A 19,641-nucleotide genomic window follows, 5' to 3' on the forward strand; every position below is an offset into this window, starting at 1 on the left:
TTTCTTTCCTTGCTCTTATTTCTGGTCGCCTGTGTTGCTCCTACTTCAGCCTTGGCTTTGCGTGCTTGGGGTTTCCCTTCCCAGCCTTACAGTTTCGCACCGCTGCTGGTGCAAAGCACAGCCCCGGTTGTGCGAACGCACCAAGTACACTACCGACAACAGCAGCCACGCAAAATTCAGCTGCAGTGAATTAGTCTTGCTGGTGGGAGGATAATTCCTATTAATCACATCTATTACTGTAATACCTCAGGGTAAGCAAAAGAGAGCAGAGCAGTGAATAGCACAAAATGAGGGAAACTCCCAGCCACAAATACTTTGCAATCTGAAAAGAGAAGGACGGGAGGAAACGATATACAATATGCTGGGTGGGCAATATGACCGTTGGTAACTCGATTATTTTTGAGAGTAGGAGGAACCCGAGTGGGACATATTATGCAGGGGAAGGAAAGCTAAATGGAAAGAAGTGGAAGGAAGGAGTCGTCTGAGGACAGCAGTTGACACCAGAAGGAAGAGGAGGGAAATATTAGTAATGAAGAACAAGGGTACAGAAATTGTTGTTTTTTCTTAATAAACAGTAAATATTCCAGTTTGTGGCAAAATGAAAATTTTGGGATGAGAAGGGAGAGGTGCTGAGTTAAATCAGAACAACGCAATTCCATATGAAATGGAATGTGAATCATTTTTATTTTGGTTGGTCTGAAATATTGTACCCAGCCTGGTGGAAAAATATGTGATTATTTATGAGTTACATAATTGTTTTCTACAGTGGGCATCTTCTGCCTTGATTTGGGTCAGCGTTTGAAAAAACATTTCAAAACCTACGTCTGAGAAGTTTCACCGTCCTATTTCAGACACATTTCCCTGCAGTTTCCACAAGTGAAATGAAAGTTGGTGGCCACTTGTTCCTGCTCTCACCTTCTGCTGAGCTGCTTCAGGGAGCTGAAGAGGCAGAAAAAATGTCTGTATTTTGCTGAATGTTAGGGTTGGCTTTTCTGCCCCTCCAAGCTAGCTCCCTGAAGAGCAGATACTGATGGGAGAACAAGCCTTTTTTCTCATGTTTTCCACCATGGGTGTCTGGAACACTACAAATAATTGCGTATAGACAAGATACTTGGCTGACTGGATCCACGCTGCCTTTTTTCCTCAGGTGCATCTGACTCAGAGACAAGTGATGGGCCCCAGAACATCAGCAACAGCCAGACAGACACTGCCAGGTCCTGCTTCCCCAGGACTCCAGCAGCTCCAGGAAACGGGAGCAAAACCTCCTGCAGGCCACCGACGTCTGGCGCTGGAGCTTTGGACTGGGCTCCTCTCTAATAATTGTGCAATTGTGGTAATTATACACAAAAAAAAGTTAATTACTTAATGATGCGTAACAAGGACCCTTCAGCTATGAGCGAGGCACACGCTCGGCGCAATTATTCACAGACATGTAATCTACTTCCCTTTGTATTGAATATTTCATTAGTTACTATTCACATCTTCTCGGAGGTGCTTTGCAATGGTTCAGTGATTGGATTTACTCTAATTTCTTCTTGGCTTGTACAAATGTTGTCGCTACAAATATTCCTCTGTATTTTATCCCTTTAACAAGGAGGTTCTTTCCAACCTTCCTGTTGCCAAAGAGAACTCGCCACAATGTGAACATCAGGAGCTCGAGGCAATTTTAGGTTCCTGCCTTGTCTTCAAGGTCCTTTGGGTGGGTTCCTGTGTTTTTGTCTCATGTCTGCACAGCTCTTGGCACCCTCGGGATTTTGGCCATCACAGGGGTGCCTTAGCAGTGGTACAATATGAATAGCAAATAGTAGTGGTAACCAAGGGTGTCTGCAAGTGAAGGAGACCGGACCTCCTGAAACATTCACTAATTTCAAAGTCAGTCCAGCCGTGTCTGGAATCACTCTTGATTTACTCCCGCACAGAAGAGGGATCTGTACAGGAGGAGTACTTATACAGGAGGAGGAGAAGGTGTATCATGGGCTTGCATTTTCACTTTTAAATACTTGAATGACTGCTCCAAGCTCCAAGTTTCCTTCTCAACTAGACCCAGCAAACCAGACCCTCTGGTTTTGGAGGGCTTTGGAGCTGCCATGCTCCACAGAAGTTGCCCAGCTCTCCCCGCCTCTGTTGAAGTAGCTGCCTTGCACAATTAACTTGGGAAGGAGGAGCGGCTTTCTGCTTAAAGTTAGCGCTTGTGGACAGTAAAGCAAATCCCAGCTCTAAGTGTTACAACACTTCAGCCTAACCTAGAAGTATTTCTTGGAGTGTGCTGGGCAAGTGCCTTGCTGGAACTGCAGCTGGGGTGCTTCATGCACTTAGTCATCTATAGGGGACGGGCTGTAGGGCTGGACTACATCTCCCATCATGTGCTGCATACGTCTTACGGACATACGGAGCCTCACCCAGAAAAGATGGACATAAAGAAGAACCAGACCTGCTAATCCCATGAACCAGCTACATTTCTCTTACAACATTCCCAGTTCGTACTTTATAATTTTTTTCAATGAAACATTTTTGGAAAAATGCTGAGAAAAACCACTAATTTGACAGCAAGTTTTGTCCAGCTTTTGCCCTAAATGGCAAATTGAACAAATTGAAAGTTAACAGTCTCAGAAAAAGGGCTGAGATTTTCTTGGCTACAACACAATGACAAGGGGATCTGCCAGATGTTGCACAAGGTGTGCTTCACCTGGCAACATCCAAATGTGAGTTCCTGAGAGTCCTTAAAAACCTTAATAGTGCATTAAGTCTTTCAAGGATTTTTGAAAAGAGCTGTTACCAACTAGGCTTCCGGGATAATCTCTGAAATCCAATATGAAACTTCCATGAGTTATGGAAGTAAATGTGAACTCCCTGTTGCCCGCGTAGAGAGACCATTGAAACCAGTGCTGTTCCACAGCTGTGAATAAAGGGAGAATTGGACCCGTTTTCCTTCTCTGACTTTACTGAATATAAATCAAGGCACAGACATGCTAACTGCATTACACAGATCCTGGTGACAATAACTTCTCAGCTTAAGAGACAAGAGAAATTGTCATTCAACTCTGATCATCAGCTTTATTGTATGCCAGCCGGATGATACACATTTCATGCAGACTCTATGTTTGCTCCAACGGCCGCTCAGAGGAAAGTGCTTGACTTCATGTGCGTTGATCCTGCACTAAGGTACTTGGTTCTTGGTCTGTAGCACCAGTGTTTTTTTCAGGGGTCCTGGAAGCAGAGAAAGAGCATCATTGCAAAGCTGTCAGAGCAATCGGCTGGAGCACAACAACAAAATGCCACCCCCGAGCTGGAATTAGCCCAGTGACAAGTGTTTCTGCAGAGCGCTCCCCAAGCAGCCTGCACATGTTCAGTATCTCCTCAGGCTGGTGGGTGAGCCTGGTCCTGGTCCAAAACCTACGGATGTCCACAAAATGGGGAGGGCTGGCGCTCTTGACTTTTTGACCAGCCCCTGGTTCAACTGAGACCAGTGTCAGGCCCACCCATCAGCTATGAAAAATGCTTGCCAATTGATTATAACCTGCATCGAACGAGCACCTCGCTGTAAAATTGTCTCACAAAGAAGCAGTTTGTCGCCCTCAAGGCGGGTGGTGAAAGCCCTGTAACCCAGGGGAGCTGAGCTCTTGTGCTGCTCAGGAAGCAACCGGTGCCTGTTAAAACAACCGACACGGAAATAAGCCCAGCTGACATATGCTAACCCCAATTTGAGAGCACCCCTCCTCTTCTATGCCCCCAGGAGACACCAGGAGGTGATGGTGGCACCAAGGCACTGGATGCCTGTTAGGATCAGTTCAGGGGCCAGCTCTGTACCTGGGGTAGTCTTGGATGGGAGCATAAGAGAACAAAGCCCAGCCATTAGGGTAGATGCTGCCAGGAAAAGCTCTGGCCAGATTCTGGAGGGAAGGTCGGGTCTTGTTGAAGTGCAGAGGGAGACATGGGAAAGGAAAGACCTGTAGGGAACAAGGGAATCAATCTTCATTAGGAGAGAGAAAGAGAAGGAGAGGATGAGGAGAGATGTGTGATGGATGGGGAGGGATCTGTGAGGCTGCAGAAAGCAGATGGAGAGGCAGAAGAAACCTGCTCAGCTTTAAGATGGACAGCTTTGCACGGCGGTTGCATTAAGGGACGGTGGAGGTCCCCATTCGTCCCCGAGCCTGATGTTGGCTTTGCGTAGGGAATGGTTCCAGCTTGCAGGTTAAAGGAGGGAAGGAGAGGCTGACACCAGGGCCAGGAGAACAGGCGCTAGTTACCATCTCCTTGGCCCATGAAACCAGCCCAACCTGGACATGTGAGTCTAACCATCCCTGCGTGGGACGCTCATGGGGCCAGGCCATGTGGAGAGCCCTGGCAGGACAGCTCTTGTTCAGATACTCACCCTCGTCCTGCCCTTTGCGCTTACAGTGAAGAGACATTTACTGCCAGAAGATGCTGGCAGAGGTTGGTATGGCCTTTCCCTGCTGTCTCCAATGTAGGAAAACCTGCTGAGTCCTTCCAACCTACCAGCTCCTATGGGAATGAGGTAAGCTCAGCACCGTAAGTCAAGGGATTAGGTGAAAATGCAGGGCAGCAGCTCTTGGGAAAGATGTCTCACTGTCAGGTCAGATCAGGTCCATACTGCTGATACACAGACATCTGCTAGGACCTGTCCTAGCTCCTGAGCTGTTGCCTGGTCTCTGGAGAAGGCTGGAGATGTCTGCAAGTCCTTGCCAGTGGAGAGTGTGCCCAAGGGCACTTACACATGTGGGCTAGGCAGGTTGAGGGCTGCCAGCAGCTGCTCCAGATGCCAAGCTACCCACTCTGAGCTGGTCTTCACATCTTGTCTCATAAGGGAGGATGCAGTAACTATGGGGCCTGAGCTCAGGTTTTCCTGTGCCAGTGCACATGTGATGCTCCAGGTTGTAGGTGGGTCAACGCCAGACTAATCCCACCTCTTCCCTGGGCTTGGTGTCCAACCTCTTGCTGTTGCCCTGCATTTCAGAATAGAGTTTGAAAGCCAAAGTAATCTCTCCCTGGAGGAACATAAACTGTTTGAAATCACCTTCCATCAACATTTCTCTTAGTCCCTGCTAGAGTCACCAGGGGAATTCACCCTTCTCAGCAGCCTTGGTTTGGTACCTCTCTGTTGAGGCAGCCATGAAATCTGGTGCATGCCGTGACTTGTTTGTGTGGTGGATACTTCTTCATTTTAATCTGGTTGTCTCTTTCCTCACAAGTGTGTGCATCCTTCAGCCATGGCTAAAAGCCAGCCTTCTGGAGGAGAAAGAGGCCGTGTCCCATCCCCTGGCTTCCTCTTTGTTTGCATCGAATATAGATAATTGTGTGATTGTTCTTCCCAGTAAAACTCATTCCGAACCTGTTTCAAACTGGAAGGAATGTGAGGGAGAGGTAATTACATTCTTTTCCGCAGGAGTTGTTATTCTGGGACAACACAGCCTTGCACAGCCTCTCACCAGGAGGAGAACACCCCTGGCTGCTCTCTGCAGGGCTGCACAGTGAGGTCCAGCCCTGGGTACTAGCCTTGGGAGGAGTGAGCTGGGAGGATGCAAACAGGAGGGTTGAAAGGAAAACCTGATCCTGAAAAGTAATGAGACCTAACACAAACCCAGCAAAATTTACAAATTATCTTTTTCTCAGCCAAGCGAGGAAAGAGTTTGGAGATCTTCACCCTCACGAGGGCTGTCAGTGGCAAATCGTTGCCTGGCGAAACCCATGTGTGTAGCAGAGGTTAATTATGTCATGTGACAAGGTGAGAAACGGAGAGGAGATGGATTGGAGGTGACAGATTATTACTCTGGGTACAGCTGAGAGTGAGATGCAGAAAGAGCAGGAACTTCAGCAGGGGTTCATTTCCCAGCGGCAGCACCTGGTGTGTGGAAACAACAAAAGGATGACCCCCACAAGTACACATAGCATGGCCTCCTCTTCGCTGGTCCAGATACAACAGCAGGGAGCTGCGCTCTTAGGACTTGGGGTCTAAACTTGCCTCTGATGGTAATGGGCTCCAGCAACATCACCCTGTTCTTCACACATGTGGTTGACCTGTTCATGGCTCATCTCTGTTCCTCTGTGGACTTGGGTCTTGGTGTTTTGGTGGCCTGATATCAAACCAGAACTGATGACATTTATCCTCCTCTGTGAAATTATGCTCACTCAAAACAGTTTAACTTTTTGGGAGCTCTTATGAGTCTGTATAGACTGAGCCAACTCCAGGCATATGGAAAACTACATTGCCTTCAAAAGCAACTAGAAGCAGCAGAAATCTTGTCCTTCTGGCTCAGAAACAGCAAAATAGCCCCAGGAACATATAGTTGTGAAGATTGGCACTGAAAGGCCATTTTTTAAAAAGAACCATGAGAAATCTTGCCTTTCTTCCCCAGAGAATTCAGGTGAGGAGTTGGCTCTCATCCATGAAGGAACTGATCTTTTGGTTAGGGCCCTCTCCCAGGGGGATAGTGGCAGGTTCATGTTCCTCAGAAGATAAAAGCCCATCAATTCCTGGGCAAATGTAATTAAAAATTAGGTTATAGGACATGGAAAGTCACTTCTCTCTTCTGAATGCTTTTTGGCTCTTTGTGCATCAAAGTTCACTTTCTGTGGTAACAGTGACAAAAATACAAGTGTTCTTTGTCCTGGAAAGTGGCCTTAACATTCTACTTAATACCTGGTCTTAGTTACACTCCTTGGAAAAGGCAACAGCATCAAATAGTGGGGCTAAAGCTCATTTAATTACAACAGGGAAATGAAGAATTTCAGCGTGGGTCTGTATCTAAGCAAGCAGAGGGGTTGCTATTGCTTGCATAAGTTGAGTGTGCCCTGGAAATGGGCACCAGTTTGGGGCCAGCAAGGGCTGAAGGAGAAGAAAGTGTCTGGTTGTGAAATCTGGCCTGATGTAGGTATGAGGTGAGCAGCAAGGAGCTCAGCACTTCAGAGCTCAAACAAATGTCCACCTGCAAAGCAGCAGATATACAAGCACTTACAAAGCTCTGCTAGCAGATATTTAGATGCAAGAAGACCTCTGAGGTCAGCTAGGGACCTCAGTGGCATGCAGGAATATTGTCCTTAATACCATTCAGTCCCTAAAACTGTGCAGCTGAAATTTTGGCTGCTGTTTTAGGTTGTTCTAGAGTTCTTTCACTCTTGGAGTCTCGAGTTTGGAGGAGGAGGTGGCAGCACTGTGAAAGCACAGCAGGTGGGCCATGGTGACACATGGGAAAGGATGCAGGGCATTACCTACACCAAAGGATCCTCTTTCCCACTGCCTCTTTCTAGTATCTACACTGAAATCCCTAGAGCCTGGAGATGTCAAGCACAACCCGGCTGTAGGTCTCACTTGTTCTAAATGAATACTCCAGGCTCCTCACTGAGGAGGACTGGACATCCCCACACATTTAATCTCTTCTGTCTGCTCTTGCACAGCACCACTGAAGGAAGCCCAGCAAACCGAGCGCTGCTTGATTCTTCTCCCATCCATGTCCACCAACCAGCTTCAGTTTGGCCTTGAGTTAGGTCTTCAGACCTAACTTCTGTAGCTGGCCCATGAAACCAGACTGATGGCCGTGCTGTGAGCTCAGCTCCTCACTCAGTGTGATAAGGAGTCTCCTTTGCTTTCTAGCAGGGTGGTGTCACGCTACCTGTAGTGAGGATCACAGTAAGGGTAGAGGAACAGAACTGCTCCTGCATCTTTCTGTGTGTGTGTGGAGCAGCTAGGAAGAAGCACTATTTCCATGTGCACTGATAGCTCCAGCCAGCACAGACCAAACTAAGGTCACTCAGGCAATAAATTAGGACAAGGAGGGAGCAAGGAGCCACCTGGGACTCAGTCACAGTTGGGCCCTGCTGTACTCACAAGTTGAAGGGACCACGAGCAGGTTTAGTCCTAGCCTGGGACGGAGATAGCAGATGTTCAGGGCACCTTCTGAACCACAAGAAGCCTCCTGGGCATCCATCTCTGAAACATATTCTGTTGCTAAGCCAACTTCTGCTTCTTCCCTGGGAGATGCATCTGCTTGGATTTCCACTGACACATTTCTGCCCACTGTTGTCTGTAATGCGCCGGGAGTTGCAGTTCCTTTAACATCAGCTGCTTTGGCTCTGGGCTACAAGATTTCTCCTTCATTCTCCTCAGTTGCTGCATTTGTTGAGCCACCTGCCAGCCCAGGACATCTCTGCACAAAGCTGGAGAAAGGCCAGCCTCTCTATCAGATGCACCAGATTTGCAAAGGACAGAAGGTCATGCAGGTCTGAATACGGCGGGCTCCTACACAGACAACAAAGGTCATCTCTGTGGCTGTAAAAAGAGAAAGGAAGGTACCGGGGAACAAAAAGATGAGCAGAGTCATCCCAAAAGGCTACGGATAGAGCTGTGGCAGCAAGACCGACTGCTGAACTGGCCACAAGGACAGACACACAGTGCACTTGTAGACATACCTGCTGAAGCCACACCAAGAAATGAGAGAGAGAAAGGGCAGTCGGTACGGGAGGTATCATTTATTCGAAGCAGTGAGGGTTATCGCACAGTACAGGCAAAGAAAAAGGCTTACAGTCCAAGAGAGACAAGACCGGACATGAGACAGTAACTTGGGGAGGATGGGAAGGAGAAGGTCCCTCGTAGAGCGGGGTATTTAAGACGACCTGGAGGGGAAAGGTGCTGGAAGGGAGAGGTGGGAGAAAACAAAAGGGTTGGAGAAGCAGCTGTGGGACAGACACGGAAAAGCTGGCAGTGAAGACAGAGTGGAAATGATTTTGAAGGCAAGAAAGAATAGCAGCATGGTGGGCAGGCGGGGTCCGATGGGGTGGTGAGGGCATTGAAGAGTGCAAGGGAAGGCGCCAACAGGGACAGAGGAGTGATCAGCAATGAGACTTGGGGAGAGGGGAGGGAGCAGGGGCAATGGGGGCAAGGACATCCACTGCCCTGTGACTCCAAAGCACTATTGTATTAAATTAAAGGTGCCTTGTTGGCTCATGTCTCTGCTGATAAATCTCTTGGCTCAAAACAAGGTGGTCACAGCTGAACTGGTCCTCAGTTGGGTACTAAATCCTGGTACTGAACCAGGTCAAGGAGCAGGTCAGTCCAATGACCAGGGACTACTCTCAGGATTTCCCTATCTTGACTATCAGATACTGGCACCATCAAGTGCTCCTGGGTGCTGTTTAACTGATGAAGACAGACCCATCTGCCACAGCCATTGTGTGATGAGATCCCCTCCACCACATGCCATGCAGGGTGCTCCTCACCTTCTGCTGTAAGCCAGCTCTGCAGACCTCTCTCAGAGCCAGGCAGGGCACACAGTTCTCTGGCTCCCCAAGGAGATATGGGAAGACCTAGCTTTGCTCAGAGGCTTGAGGTTGCTGCATGTCTTAGGCTAGGGTCGGGTGGGAAGTGGGCAGATGACTACAAAGGGGTTTCCATCTCACACCATCAAACTGCTGGCATTGAAGGAACGGTTATTATTCCTCGGTGCTTCCACATATCACTAAGATCTGTCACTACTCCTCATCCATCATTTTTCCAGCGGCTGGTCCTTGCTGTTGGTTTCTGTGGAGCAGACTCCTGCAGGGAAAGCTGGCATTTTAGAAAGCATAAAGATGCCTTCGATCCATTAGCAGGCTTTTACCCTTGGGCTCAATCTCCTCTGCATGACAGTCATGATTAGGGAGCTGTTTCCAAGGCACCCTGCAACAGAAATTAAGATTGTTTACAAGCAATGTCCATAAAATGGTTTCGTGATAAACCATCAGTCCTGCAGTACTGAGAACTGTGTTACCCCTCATTGCAGACCCCTGAGCTTGTGAGTAGACCCAGTGGCATTAGTGGAATTGCTCCCAACCCAGAAAGCTCACATGAATAAGGGTAAATGGAAGTGGGCTGTCAAATTCCCAATTGGATCAAACTTACCAAGACAAGACACTGCTGGAAACAGTGAGAGCTGAAGCCCATGTCTGAACATCGCAATATTTTGCAACAACACAAAAGATACTGTTCTTGATGCGGAACGTGGCCATGTCTTCACATTCATACTAGGGAATTTCTTCTTCCTGTACCACTCCTCTTCTTTATTTCATGGTGCCATTGCTGTTGGGGACAGTGGCTATTCCTTGGATGTTGGGAGGTACCAGCTATAACAGAGGCATCTTCTTAAAAAGTCCCTTTCTTTCCTGCACTGGCACATCTCTAAATAAACCCTGGATCCAAAGGACACCAAGACACAAGAGGCTGCATTCATGTAAGGGCTGAGATGTCAGCTGATGAAGTATCCCTACTCATCCTTTGACCTTGCTTTACCAGTCAGGGATGTAATAATGATAACTGAGGTTTTCAAAGGCAGCTGAGACATTTGGAAGTGGTAAAATCAGTAAATCTGAGTCCTGTGCCCAAGGCACTTAAGCTCCTGTCTGATGCAGAGAATTGGATGGAGGGATGGAGAGCATCAGGCAGGAACCTCTTCATCCACCCATGCACAAGTCTTTGGGGGGGTGTTCTGAAGCCCTTGGCACATGATATATTTGAAAGGAACTGATTAAAATAGGAAACATGCCCCTCATGGGGCTGCTCACACCCTGTGCAACCAAAGCGACACCTCTGCAAAGCGGCACTCAGATGTTCCGTTATTAAGAGTGTGAGAAGCAGACTTGACCCTTTAAATTCAACATGCCAATATTTTTGCACCCCTCCTTGTCCCCTCACCAGACACCAACGCTGACAATTAGGATTATTTTTACTCCAGCCAGTGCTACCACACTAAATGCTCTTATTAGACAAAGCATTTCATTTTCAGTAACCCACCTCCCATGCTTTGCACAGACATCCTTCTCACAACAGCCCTTGGAAATAGGTGGGCAGTGCCAGTCACTAATGACTTGGCAAAGACTAAGGAGTGAGGCAGTAGCAGTGGGCTCAGACAGTCATGGTTAAAGCCCAGGAAGCCCAGGTCCCCATGCTTGTCATCAGCCCAGTAGGTCCTACTGTCTCCTAGAAATGCATCCTGCCCCTCTGGGTCTTTAGGTTTGCAATGCTGAGCAAGTTCAGAGAGCAGTAGGACAGCAAGGGCATGTTTTCCAGCACTGAGCGCGAGCGGCTGCTTGGGACCAGATGGGTTACCCACCCATGCTGCAGCACGGAACAGACCTCATACCTTTGTGTCATGGCAGAAACATTTTGTTGGCCAACACGTACTGTCACTGATAAGCCCCATCAACGACTGCTCTTTTAACAACGAACATTTTCTCCAAGACCAGCTGTGCAGGGGTGAAATGATAAACCCCCAGACCTACAGCTCAGCTGAAACACTTTAAAGATCATACAGTTACGCGTGACTGATGAATGGCTGAAGCTGGTGGGGAAGGGAGAGGGAAGGCAGGGTGATATGGCAGAACATTAGAGAGCAGCACTGCTATCAGCATGTAGTCACAGATGGAATAAATTCAGAAGGTGATTTGTAAATCAGGCAGGGGTGAGAAATAGCACCCAGAAATGGTAAGGCAGAAAAGGGCTGGTGATCCATTGAAGTCAGCAGAGCTGTGTTGGAGGACGGATTTAAAAATGTAACTTCAACGCAGACAATTTTCCCCAGGTTGGTGGGGATGTTATTGGAATATCCACTAAAAGAGAAAACATGATTAAAAATTGCAGGTAGGAGCTTACTGGCTAATTAAAGAAAAAAAAGAGATGAAACTAAGATTAAGGTTCACCATTTAAAATAAAATTGTGCTCTTAGCCCTGCTTTCTCCTCAGCCATCACTTTCTCCAGATAGCCAACACTTTCATAAATATAAAATCAGTGCTTTGCACTTCCACAGACACTGCCAAACGCCTGTTCAATGGTGGCTAGGCTTGCAGCCCGCTGAAAGTGCTCAAGCCAAGCATTTGCCACCTCCCTTCAATGAGGATGTATAGCCCCCTGACCCTTCTCATGGGCCTTTCGGGTGGTTTTGGGCCAAAGCAAAAGCCGTAGGCAGTTGGAAAAGGGTGTGTAATTAAGTGTCCTCATCCGCAGCACCTCCCCTCCCTCCAGCTCTCGATGGGGCTCGGATTCTGCTCCCTGATCCAGCGCAACGAGGACACGAGCAAGGCGCAGCAGCAGCCTGCATGCAGGGCACTCACCGCACGGACCCTCTGCTCAAGACACTGTATATATAGAAAATAAAAGCAAACTACCTGCTCCGTCCATATGACTTCACTGTCCATCTTCACATTTGCAAACGCTTAGCTCTCGCATCAGGCTAGTCTGAGGTCAGCAGCCATCTAAAGGGAGTCAGACTGTGACAGCTCAGTTGTCCCTATGGCAGGCATGGAAGTGGTGGTGGCTCTAAGCAACACAAATCTGATTACAGTTGGAAGGGTGTTTCTTTCACTTAACTGTGCTTCTTATCGAGAAAACAAGATCCAGGAGGTGGTATTCGTCTTTAGCATTTATTTATCATTGGAAAAAAAACCCCTTTGAGCAAGCAAAGATCACAAGCACGTCACAATCAATTGGCTATACATTAATTTGAGTGTGTGTGTGTTTGTGTGTGTGTGTCATTCTCATTAGAACAGCAAGAATGAAAAAGCACCACGAGGAGGTGTGCTTAACACATTACAAGAGACAATTTGTGATATGCAACCAAACCCAGGCCACAAAATATTAATTAGACACTTCCTATCTGCCTCCAAGAGGCAAGAGTTTGTGGAATTCATGGGAGCCATGTTTTTACACCGGACGTGTTGCAAATGAAGAAGCAGGGGATCAGTGTGCAAAGCAGTCAGAAAACAGGAGCTCAGTCAGCAATTAGCACCATTTTGCAGAAAGGAGTAACAGTACAATACAGTGAAAATGAGAAAGCAAGCAATAGACAGCATAAGAACTTTCACAGGGTAAAAAGCAAAACATTTCTTTTTTTCTTTTTACAAAGAAAGCAAAACAATACAAATTAGCAGTGGAACAGAATCAGCATTGTGGTAGCTGGAAACACAAAACAGCAGAGAACTCTTTCCCAGTGGGATCGACAAGCTCAGAGTCCAAAGTGAACTTGAAACGGCAGAGATTTGGTCTCCTTTCTGATAAACCTGAGTGGGTCGGATGAGCATAAAGTCTGTGGAAGGGAGAGCAGTGGAGGATTTCACCCTGAGGCTTGACTCTGCTGCAGTTCCTGGCATTCAGTGCAATGCTAAACTGTGCTTGGATGTATGCTGAGGACCTGGTGCACATGGAGCAAAGGCCAGGATTTATATCCCTATTTTGTTGCTGTCTGGGAGGGAGGTCCCCAGGCTCTACTGGTCTTCCAGGCTCTTTCTGCAAAGACTGAAACCTTCCAAGGACCATTCATCCCACCCAAAGAGAGGTGTCCAAAATAGTTCAATAGCCCTTGGAAAGTTCCTTCACTAGAGAGGGAATTTAGACCATTGTCTAGCACTTCATACCTAGCTTTGTAGTTAGATGCCACCAAAAGCTTCATGTATTAAGGAAACATAAGGCCATATTCTGACCACTCACTGTGCATGTTTCATTCAAACACCGTGATGGATGCTCTTCATCGAGAAGAGGCAACCCTGAAGCCCTAGACGATGAGTGGTTGATCCACAGTCACGGGGATGCTTGGATTAGGTGGTCTGAGCATCTTAATGATGTTCCTTACGCAAAATTTGGTTACCCTTGAAGTTAAGGGCTAAATTCCCACTGAATTCAAGTTTGAAATGGTGGCAAGTGTGCTGTCTCTTTGAATGTGAAGCTTCGGGCCAAAAAATAATTGGGAGAATCGTTTGGCATAATCTTTCCTTATGTACAATGAGATTGGTGTGTTGGGCTATTGGTAACTGCCTACGTGCCTTCCTGACATGTTCTGCCTGCTGTGACACGTCATCTTCACGGCTGTTGCTACATCCTGCGATAGGAAAGGACATTATTGAGGAGTGTGAAGATGGATGAAGCATCTAAATGCCAAGGAATCACACCAAGTCTTGGAAGCTCAGGCTTCTCTGGCCAGTTGTCCCTTGTGTGACAGCGTGGGAAGAGCTGTGAGCAGCACTCCTCTCCACCAGCTCAACACAAGCCTTTCGCTGAGCTGCTCTGGAGACAGAGCTGAGCTTTGCACTCGAACAGTGCTGCAAGGGCTTCTGAGCACTCAGAAAAGCAATGGTCAATATGGACAGGTCAGCGTCTCCATGGAGCATGCACATCAAAAAATGTACTACATTTGCAAAGATTTCCACAGTTTTACTTCCTGGAGGATTTCCCTGGTTTCCTCCTAAATATCGGAGGTTTAAATATATATATATGTCTATATATGAATATGTATTTTCCACATACACAACCTGACTAGCTCATAGCACACAGTTCTAACACAGCTAAGCCTGGAAATACACCACTGAATTCAGAACACTACACTTACTTATACTCAAAGCTTTAGGCTGTTAGCGCAAGGCAAACAGGACACATCACACAATACACTGAACTTGGCATTTATTCATTACTAAGGCCAGCAAATGTCACTATCTGTATACCACAGAGCTTCCCTCCTCTTTGGAAACTTCCTCTCAGCCTTGTAGCCCACCACTCATTTTTCTTTCCAAAAGACCCAATTCTAACGTGGTGAAACCCCAGAAATGGGACTCCTCACTCTCCCAGCCCTTTTTCTGTCAGATAGTTTCACACCTCTAAAATATCCTAGTAGCAAGACTTTTCTCATTCAAACACCTCTACAGCAATACAGTTCTGATAGCCTCCTCTTACACCACCTCCCTACCCTACTTCCCATCTCACTCTTTGTTCTTCCCAATTGTCTGTTCTCTGAAAGTTTCAAGGTGGACTGAACGTTAGGATAGAAATATTGAGCTGCAAATATAAAGAAGAACCCTGTATCTTGACTTGCAGCTACTCTGTTACAGGAGAGTTCGACAGCTCAGTCTAGTGGGATCAAGATTAATCCTTACATATTTAGGACCCAATCCAGGAGTTAGGCACATAAATTTGGATTGGGACCATACCTCTCCTGGCTCTCATTGACACAGCAACCCAAATTTTGGGGTATGCAATGACAGTCTGTTGGGTCAGTTCATGCTCACTGACAAATGGTCCCGCTGTGTTTACAGATTCCAAACTGGTCTTGCTGGGCATAGGGATTTCCTAGAGTAAGAGCACAGTAAATAGGATCGAAACCCTGAGATCTTGCCTGGAGGGAGTCTAGGGATCCCAGCAAGTGGTTTATGGCCCTCTTAGGATGCTTATGAGCCAACATGAACTCCAACAGCTGGTAGAGTCAAAACAATGGGGGCTGACAGCTCTAGCCAACCTTGGTGACTCATTTCTTTCTACCCCTTGGAAGGTCATGTCTGCAAACTAAATCTCTTTCTGAAATCTAGCTCTGTCTACTGACACCCCAGAAGTGAAGAAAGCAGACCAAGATTCAAAACAAATGAGGAATAACAAAAAGGATCCCTAAACTAGGGGAAACAATAGGGAAGAACAGCCTGCCAATAGCCTAGTCTGACCTGCCACATGCTTGAGAAGTCTTCACTGCTTTCTGCGCCTTCCCTTACTCCTTTTTCGTAAAAAATCAAGGACTTCAAGTGGTGTTAATGGGTGAAGCTGCCTTGATGCAGCTAGACCTACCCCACCCCCCGCCCCCCCCAGCTACCCTGGGGGGCATTTGGCCCTTTGTTTGCACGGGATCTCCTTTCCCGTTGCTTCTTGGAGCAAAAGTCCCACCAGTGTCATCAGGGGAAATTTCTCTTGGCCACACCACTGATTCTAGAAGATTTACGGCAGATCCACAGCACCATGAATGAACCTCTGATCCTCTCTGACTCCAAAATCTTTCACCTGTTGACACCAATGGGAGATGACCAAACAATGGCCAACCCCAAAAGGGTCTCATGGGATGAGAGCACAGCCCTTCCGTGGATCAAGAGGCACTTCTACACCATCAAAGCATTGAAGGACTAAGCTTGAGTAAAGGGACAGGCTGCTGGATGCATCCAATGGTTGATCCATTACCTTTGTCTCCTGCGACCCTGCTTGTGCATTCCCACGTCCCTCACTCTGTGCAGAGCCGTGTTGTGCAGGCAAAGCAGAACAACCTGACCTCATAAACAAGGATTCCCTAATCCTCCTTGGAAATAAAACAGAAGAGCTTCTAATACAATCAGAACAAAAAGCAGATTAGAAGCCTCTAATTAATTTTGTGGCCTTTGTTTAATCAAAGAAAAAAAGGGAAAAAAAGGAAAGAAAGAAAAGGGAAAAAAACAAGAAAGAAAGGAAAGTGCAGTGACATTTACTCTTTTGCCTCAGCCAGTTTATTGTTCATCTCTTTACTTTTCTCCTTGTCCTCTGGCTTTGCTGTGTTGGAGGTCTCAGCGCTCTTTTTCTTGGCAGCCCGACCAGATGCAATCTGCTTGTCTTTGGCCTTTTTCAGGGGTTTATGGCTTGTTGTGGTCTTTTTTGGTTTGGAAGGCTTTACGCTAGGCTTTTCCACCTGCATGGAGGGCGACACGCAAAACGACAACACAGAGATGGAGCGAGAGAAAGAGAGAGACACAAGGACAGATAGAAAACAGAATTTAGATCAGAAACAGCACGAATGTTACTTCTCAGCTATGCCCTGCCCTCTGACTTCAAGAGGGGCTTTGCAAGCCCAGAGGGGATTGTCTCTCTCTGGAGTCAAAGCAGAGAAATGGTGCTTGGGACAATGAGGCTGGTACAAATCCCCACCTTTCTTGCAGGACATGACTCCTCAGTCTCTTTGTCCCTAATGCTACAATGGAGAAAAATTACTTGGGGCAGCTGGGGTGCAGGACACTGACTGGTACCTGAGCAAAGTCCACAACAGTGTCTTGAAACCACATGTTTCTACAGCCCCCAAAGTAGGGAGGACAGCTTCAAAATTAAGGAGCAAGAGAAGCCTTCAGCTCCTCCACACTGGCCCTGCCATCCCTCTGAGACCTCACAAATCGAAGCAGTTACAGACTCTGTGAAAGACTAAAACTGCACAGACTGACTACGTCTACATGCAGATCCTCTGATGCTCCTAGAAAACAAGGCTGGAAGAGATTTCAGCCCAGGCCCTTTTTGACACATGTCCTCCATCTGATGAAAGCCAAAAGTGTTTTCTGTCAAAATCTGTGGAGCACTCTGAATTAATTCCAGATGAAGATCTGGCTCTTACCCTGTTGTTCCGGGGATAAAGGTTGATGTGGGGTGTCTATAGCTTTGAAGGGAGAAAGAGAAAGCTATCCAGATAATGACCTGGGAAATGACAATGCAAAAAAGTGCTTCATCTGGGCCCTACACTCACTTTACGGTTTGACGTAGGGCACTATTGTCTCCAAAGTGCATCAATCTGCCTGTAGAATCACAGCATGGTTTGGGTTGGAAGGGACCTTTAAAGATCATCTAGTCCAACCCCCTGCCATAAGCAGGGGCACCTTCAATCAGATCAGGTTGCTCAGAGCCCCATCCAGCCTCACCTTGAACACTTCCCATGGTGGGGCATCCACAGCTTCTCTGGGAAACCTGTTCCAGTGTCTCACCACACTCACAGGAAAGAATTTCTTCCTAATATCTCATCTAAATCCATCTTCTTTCAGTTTAAAACCATTACCCCTTGTCCTACCACAACACTCCCTGATAAAGAGTCCCTCCCCATCTTTCCTGTAGGCCCCCTTTAAGTACTGGCAGGCTGCAATAAGATCTCCCCGGTGCCTTCTCTTCTCCGGGCTGAGCCCCCCCAGCTCTCCCAGCCTGTCCTCCCAGCAGAGCTGTTCCAGCCCTCGGAGCGTTGCTGGGGCCTCCTCTGGCCCTGCTCCAGCAGGTCCGTGTCTCTCCTGTGCCGAGGGCTCCAGAGCTGGACGCAACACTGCAGGGGGGTCTCCCCCGAGCGGGGCAGAGGGGCAGAACCCCCTCCCTCGCCCTGCTGGCCACGCGGCTTTGGGGGCAGCCCAGGACACGGTTGGCTTCTGGGCTGCGAGCGCACATTGCTGGCTCCTGTCCAGCTTTTCACCCACCATCATCTCCAAGGTGGATCCCACCCGCTGGTTGGAAACGAAGATGGCATATACAGGGAATGACAGCCGGCAGTGTTCAGCCCAGCCTTACTGTGTTGAACACGTCCCACCAGGAGCAGTGATAGCCCCAGGTCCCTTCTGCTGCGTTTCTCACCTTTGGTGGTTCTTTGTAGGGTTCGCTGTAGAGAGTGCGTATCCTTCTGCGCTCCAGGAATTTGTTATCGGCTGGAGCAGGCTTACTGGTTTCCCCCTTGAATTGAGCACTGTAACTAGTTTCGTGGGTCATTTTCTCCTCTGGTGGCTTGTACTGGGCCTTTGCTTTTATAGCTTTCACAGGCTTGATGTCTACCCAGGGTCTGAACTCGTTTCTGAAGATCAAAAAAAGAGAAAAGGGTTCAGGAACTAAACCAGCAGGAGAGTAGTGATAATGTGGGAATAAAATACCCCACTGGTCAACAAGATCTACCTGGAAGGGCTTTTGCCTCCATCAGTTTACAGAGAAACTGGCTCCCAACATCTCATTTTTGACACATTAAAAGAAGTTCAAATGAAATTTGGTCTATTAAAATCAGAAAGTTCTGGGCACCAGACAGCCTGCTACTTGTGTGACAGTGGTCGGGTGCCCTCTGAAAAGCTGGCCTCAGATGTGAATGCAATGCTTTTTTTGAAAATATAGATGCTTTTTTGTCTCTACAGCTGCACCTCTGCACTGAAGCTACCTGCAAGCAGTTCCTGACTCTTGCAATTAGGGTGGAAAGGAATAGAAAGGAACATCAAAATTCATGTTCTGCAACTCAACACCGAATACACACATCTCTCAGCAAACTTCCCTGCAGGCAAGCGAGCTGGGTGATTCAGAAGTGTAACGGGACAAGATACCACTACAAACATCGCTCACCCAGCCTGATAAGTAATGAGTTATATCATTTCACCTATATTGCACCAAATTATGCACAACAGTTTTGTTAATTCCATAAAGGAATAGTTTAAGATAAAATTGTCTTAGATATAAACTCCAGCAGAGTAACAAATGCACAGTTTATCAGGTATTGTGAGCTATGGCTTCTCTTTATTAGCTGATGGTGAATTCGCAAGTTAGTGAAAAAAATAACACCAGCTTTCATTTTTTTTGGACAGAGCTGCAACTTTTTGGAGAAAAAAAACCCAAAAACATTTCAAAGATTTTCAGCATCTGCTGGACACACTCTGGTTCCCATTCACAGACTACTTCTCTTGCATTTTGTAGTTCTTCCCAACAGAACAACAATATCTTTCCAGTTTTGACACAAACCATTTTATTTTCTCTCTAAAAATTGCCATTCATCTGAGAATGGGGATGGAGAAACCCCAAGAAACCCCATCTCCAAAATGGAGAAACCACAACCTTAAATGGGTTGTGCTCAGACATAGTCCCAGGGACTGTTTAGACCCTTAAGACTCCAATGCAAGCCAGGAGCTATCCTAATGGTGGTGGTACAAGCCCTCTGCAAAGGAGTGAATTTTCCATGGAAATCAAAGCCCTTGAATTAAATTTCAGGACCTCTGAGGCAATGGGACCTCTAAGTTGCAGACTCTGTTCCCTTCAACCACCTTTGGGCTGCGTTACTTGTTTTCAGCCTGGTTTATTGGGGAAATAAGCCCTGTGTGAGGTACTATGTATCTGCCAG

At 47.2% G+C, this 19,641-nt stretch overlaps 1 protein-coding gene across 1 annotated transcript; it reads right to left on the reverse strand.

Annotated features, from left to right (window-relative positions):
• Positions 1-3,045: 3,045 nt before the first annotated feature.
• MAP6 (microtubule-associated protein 6) lies at positions 3,046-18,342 on the reverse strand (the record flags this gene model as incomplete). The annotated part of the gene is made up of 3 exons (XM_010287226.1): positions 3,046-3,207; positions 16,250-16,446; positions 18,129-18,342. Coding segments are annotated over 3 exons (481 nt in total), but the record flags the coding sequence as incomplete, so codon positions are not given.
• Between the last annotated feature and the right edge of the window lie 1,299 nt (positions 18,343-19,641).

This window comes from Phaethon lepturus, unplaced genomic scaffold (assembly GCF_000687285.1).
Source record: "Phaethon lepturus isolate BGI_N335 unplaced genomic scaffold, ASM68728v1 scaffold8815, whole genome shotgun sequence".
Classification (NCBI taxonomy): domain Eukaryota; kingdom Metazoa; phylum Chordata; class Aves; order Phaethontiformes; family Phaethontidae; genus Phaethon; species Phaethon lepturus.